The sequence below is a fragment of the Helianthus annuus genome, chromosome 3 (genome assembly GCF_002127325.2).
Source record: "Helianthus annuus cultivar XRQ/B chromosome 3, HanXRQr2.0-SUNRISE, whole genome shotgun sequence".
Taxonomy (NCBI): Eukaryota; Viridiplantae; Streptophyta; class Magnoliopsida; order Asterales; family Asteraceae; genus Helianthus; species Helianthus annuus.
In genome coordinates, this window is record NC_035435.2 from 144,383,459 (window position 1) to 144,389,029 (window position 5,571).

Consider the following 5,571-nt stretch of genomic DNA (forward strand, 5'->3'; position numbering starts at 1 on the left):
GGCACCGGAGCAGAAGGGTGGGGAAGACGGGGCGGTGAGAAGGGATGGGCATGGGAACGGCCCCCATACCCTCCGGTATAAAAAAGTTCATATCAAGCATTGTCTAAATGAGTACTAAATTCCTACAAGTAAATCTTATTCCATTTATACCCCCAACATGTCGGCAAAATCACCATTAATGTACTAGTGGCTAAGATGAAGTATACAATCAACATCAGCACGTGCATGAGTGTATCCAGCCAGGCAGTAATCACCATACGTACCCACCAGTATACATATATAAATTTAAAAGTTAACTCTCATTTTTCCTTCTTAATTGTGGAAAATGTCACTTTAATCAAAAAAATATTTTACGATATTTTCGTCCTCTAACGTTTTTGAAACGTGCCACTTCAGTCTAAAAAAAATAATGTCCGTTAAAAAGTTTCGTTAAAACTAAGGGCATTCTTATTTTTAACTAATAAGAACTGATTATATAAATTTGTTAATATTAAGGACCATTTAAGTAATTTATCTAATTAGAAAAATAAAGAATAAAAATTTCTTAAAACATACATATACACACGTAATATGTATCTGCATAAATATTTATACATACATACACAAACACTAATAATACATATACATACACATAAACTCTTATAATACTCTCTTCTCTTTCTACACTCTCCACCACCAACCACCTGCACCATCGGTCCCCACCACAACCACTGCCACCGCCAACCACAGCTACCACCTCCACCACAGCTCCGGTCACCACCGTTCACCTCGATCATAGAATCACCACCGTTCACACCGTGCCACCCTCAATCTCCACCATTGCAACCAACAGCTCCGAAAACCACCACCACCGTTGTCATCACCACCAGATCTGGCCACCATTGTCATCATCGTACCACCCCCTCCTTCTCCACTGCTGCAAGAAGCAACTCCGCAAACCCACAATGATTACGTCGCCGTCGATCTTTATCAATCTTTTTTTTCCTTCACGCCAACCGAGAAAATCAAATTCACCAAGAAATCTCGCTTCCCTCATTACTTGTATTTCTGATTTGCCATTCTGCTCGAGCCAACCACTGCCGCACCACCAGTCCCTACCATTATCGCGTTTCAACCATCGCAATGCCACCGCGTCACCAGAGCACATTGCCCGCCGCCATCAATCCCGACTCCATTCTGTATCTTGTCTTGGTAACTACTCTAATTTCTCGCTTATTTGTTCGAACCGATTAGTTTGGTTGAATAAAGTTAGGGTTTGATGTGTTTAGAGCATTCACATCCATTCCATCAAATTCTTTGTGTGGAGTTTATATAATGTAAAGAGTATAAAAAGTGGTTGTGAGTGGACGAGAGAAAATGTTACTGTTCATCTGTATATTTGAGGGGACACTATTCACCCCCTATAATTTTTTAATATATTTTGAAAAATGGTTGTGAGTGAAGTAGAGAGAAAAGGTAATGATAACGGTATAAAAAAATATTATTTAATTAAAAAGGAGAGAGAAAATGTAGTGTTTTTAGTGTAATTTAGGGTGAAATACGATTGGAATGGATATGAATGCTCTTAGAGAGAAGAAGAAGCAGTGTATGTGTTTTTGTGTGTACAGAAGATTTGTAATACGTATATGTATATTTTTCAAATTAAATAAATTACTTAAATGGTCCTTTATATTAACAAATGTACATAATCAGTCCTTATTAGTTAAAAATAAGAATGCTCTTAGTTTTAACAGATTTTTTTAACGGACGTTATTTTTTTGGATTAAAATGGCATGTTTCAAAAATACTGAGGACGAAACTGACACAATTATTTTTTTTTTTTTTTTGACTGAAGTCGCATTTTACATTAAACCAAAGAAACGAAAATAATAGTTAACTCTAAATTTAAAGTTACACCAACCAATACCTTCATAGTAAATTTAACCTCTCGTTACTTAAACCCAATAGAAACCCTCCACATTCACCATAATTACCAAAATACCCCACGTGAAAATTTGACCCAAAAGGCCAAAAGAGATCCAACTCCACAACGCGCATCTATAAACCTTGCAAAACAATGTTTCAACTTTCCAAAATCTTACAAAACCCCCCTCTAAAACAACATAATTCAATTTCCACCCCCTCTATTCGTCGCCCCCTTTGTTCTCATCATCGACTCAATCCTCTGCAACTTCAGATCATTCTTGAACTTGTTGATGAAGTCATCCGCACGTGAGTCCACCTCCACGTCATCATCAGCAACAACCTTAACCGCCGTCCTTTTCTCTCTCACGGTTGCCGGCCGCCGCGCCTCCACCATCTCCTCCTCCTCGGGATGCGTGAAACCCACTTTCAAACTCGCCGACTTTTTCATCTTCGCCGGTGGCTTTTGTCGGATGCTGCCGTCAGATTGTGTCCTGTCGTGTCCGCCGGTTTTCAGCTTACTGTACACCTCATCCAAACTCTCGAACTCGTGTTCTTCTTCATCGTACGTTTCGAAAACAGATCCGGTCTCATTTCGGGTCGTGTCGTCTTGTCGGGTCGGGTCAAAATCAATCGCGTTGTTTCTTCGTACTTCATTCCAGGTCGTGTCGAAACCAAACCCGGAGTCTCCGCGGGTCTCTTGTCGGGTCGGGTCAAAACCGGAACCGGTATCGGTATCTCTACCGGTCTCATGGCGAATCTGGTCGAAATCATAACGGGTGGTCACGTGCTCGGCACATGACTCCGTGTCAACAGCTTGTGTATGATGATGGATTTGACCTGGATTTGTAAAACTGGTTTCGAAATGTTGGTAGTCAGGTTGGTCGAAAACATATTGTGTAGCGGCTACTTCTAAGGGGTGTTGGTGGTAATGGGTCTCTGAAGACTCATCTTGTTGGGATTTTTGTGGGTATAGATTGAAGGATTTGAGACGATAGAGGAGTGAAGGAGATCTGGCGATTTGTTGTTGGTTGCGGTTGTTATGGGTGTTTTTCTTCTGGTCTTGTTCTTCTTGTTGGATGTTTTGGTGTTTGTTGTCGGGTAAGTTAGATGTGAAAACAATAGTGGCGATCATGAGGTTAAGGAGGACAAAGAAGACGGTGGATGTGAACCAGCTGTTGAGGGAAGCCCAGAGCGATGATGGCACAGCGGTTGCAGGGTCCTCCATTGGTGAGAGATGGGGAGATAGGGAAAGGGGTGTGTGGTGGGTGTGTTTTTGTGGTGTGGGTGTGGGTGTGGGTGTTGGGGTTGGGTGAGAGGTTTTGTGTAGGTGGTGTTTTGTCCTTATCATGAACCCATGAGATTCATATATTGTGAATATTTATATTTGAAGTGTTGTGTAATTAGCTTAATTGTTTTTGGGTTATCTTTAATGACATGTAAATGATTTGCAAATTTATACGATGCAAATTGGATTTAAATAATCACAGCTTTCTTAATTTTGCCGATAATAATTCTAACTCAGTTTTTGATTGATAATAATCCGAACTGTTACACTTTTGGCCGATAATAGTCTGCGTTAAAAATAGTTTAACGGAGTTAAGTTTTTTTCTGAATTACAAACTGATGTTTTAGGTTTCTTGATTAGAACGAGGATACGAGTTGACTGATGTAAAATTTACCACGAAATACTGCCTCAAACGACGAAAACGGTACTTCAATTCGGGTGTTTAAACTTCTAATTAACAAAAATCAAGTCGTTTGAAACATCATTTCGATGTAAGTTTTACATAAATCGACTCGTATCCTCGTTCTGATCAAAATCCATAAAACATCAGTTTGTAATTCGGAAAAAGCTTAACTCCGTTAAGCTATTTTTAACAGCGGACTATTATCGGCCAAAAGTGGATCAATTCGAATTATTATCGGCCAATAACTGAGTTGGGATTATTATCGGCAAAATTGAGAAAGCTGTGATTATTTAAATCCAATTTGCCTTTATATAATTAGTTTATTTATAATTTATAAATTTATTTATCATAAAGAAGATGAGTTAAGCATTGAATCATTATTTTTTATTATAAAAGCAAACGTAAAGAAATTAACTATAACAAATGAATATAAGATGTGAAGTGTTAAAAGGTTATAGTGCTTTAGAAGGTAAAAATGATGTATCAATTGACTATAAAAATGAGTGGAGTATGAAAGAAGTTTTTAAAAAAATTTGGTTTTGTTTTTGTTTAAGGATGAACTTATATATGTATAATAACATCAATAATTTGATGATTAAATTATTAAACCGATCATTCTAGTGATCTAATGAATGGTTTAAGGTTCTGTAGATCCACAAGCTAAATTTAGTACATAATTGTATTATAGACATATACGTGCTACTTTTATTCTTTATTTATTTTGTTATTTTATTTAATTAATAGTCAACTCACACCAAGTTACAAATGAATATCAAGAAACCTAATTGTATGATTACTTTGATGTGAACAAAAGTGACATGTGTTTATTTAGCTTCCAAGTGCCAAGAAAGCACTATGTATCAAGACTTTTTTTAGGGTATACGGTGTGGGACTCGGCAACGGTCGACAAACGTGTTTGCCGATCGGCAAACACCGCCGCCGAAGATTTTGGGACGCGGCAAAGGAAACAAATCGGGGACAGGATGCCGATTCGGGAAAGAAGAGAGAGAGTGAGGGAGCAGGAGAGAGAGAGTAAGTGTATGAGAGAGAGGGTTTTGTGGGGTGGGGTCCATGCCATCTCTTAACCAATCACATATTTTTCTTTTTTTTTTTAAAAAAAAAAAAGTTTACCACTTCACCAAGTGTTTAAACCATTACCAACATTTTTCACCAAAGTTTAAACACTTTTCACTGATTGACGTGGCACACTCTCATTGGTTGATTTTTTAGTTTGCCACTCCAAAGTGTTTAACCACTCCTTACACCCTTATGTGTATTGTACTTGTCTTATATCTCATAGAAGTCAAATAATGATTATTAGCACTTTTTCTAAACGAACCACATTACTTGCAACTTAAAATATTTTTTAGGGTTTATCACTAGAGTTGAGAATATAGAATTAAAAAAAGGCAATTGACAAAGAAACGAAACAAAATTAATCAAAGTTTAGGAATTAATATAGCATATCATAAGCATAAAATAATGTCCGGGTGTGTGGACAAATACTACACGGCATAGTGGTGGTGCGGTGGGTGGATGGTGGTGATGGTAAGCTATACAACATTAGCGATGTTCTAGTTCCGTGTAGGGCAGTAAATAAAATTATGATATCAAAAGGGTTGATTGCATTCAATACTTGGAACATACAAACGAGGGTATATATCTTGGTGATACACACTAGAGATCCTAGGAAATAGGAAAACATGGTTACAATAGATAAAATGACTAATAGAAAAATATGACTAATAAACCTATACACGTTTTTAATAAATCCAACTACTCCCCTCAAGCTGGAGTGTGAAGATCACAAACGTCAAGCTTGCCAAGAAGAAAGCGTAACTGTTGAGTACCTCATGCTTTGGTAAACAAGACAGCAATTTGATTTATTGAGTCCATATGTAACGTCAATACTTCTTTGGACTCTACTCGTTCTCATACAAAATAACGGTCCATTTCTACATGTTTCGTACGCTCATGA

General features: G+C 37.6%; 1 protein-coding gene across 1 annotated transcript; it reads right to left on the reverse strand.

Moving 5' to 3' along the window:
* Positions 1 to 2,107: 2,107 nt before the first annotated feature.
* Positions 2,108 to 3,130, reverse strand: LOC110932187 (pathogen-associated molecular patterns-induced protein A70). The gene has a single exon (XM_022175542.1). It carries the CDS (start codon positions 3,128 to 3,130, stop codon positions 2,108 to 2,110), a length of 1,023 nt encoding a protein of 340 aa, XP_022031234.1.
* Positions 3,131 to 5,571: the final 2,441 nt, after the last annotated feature.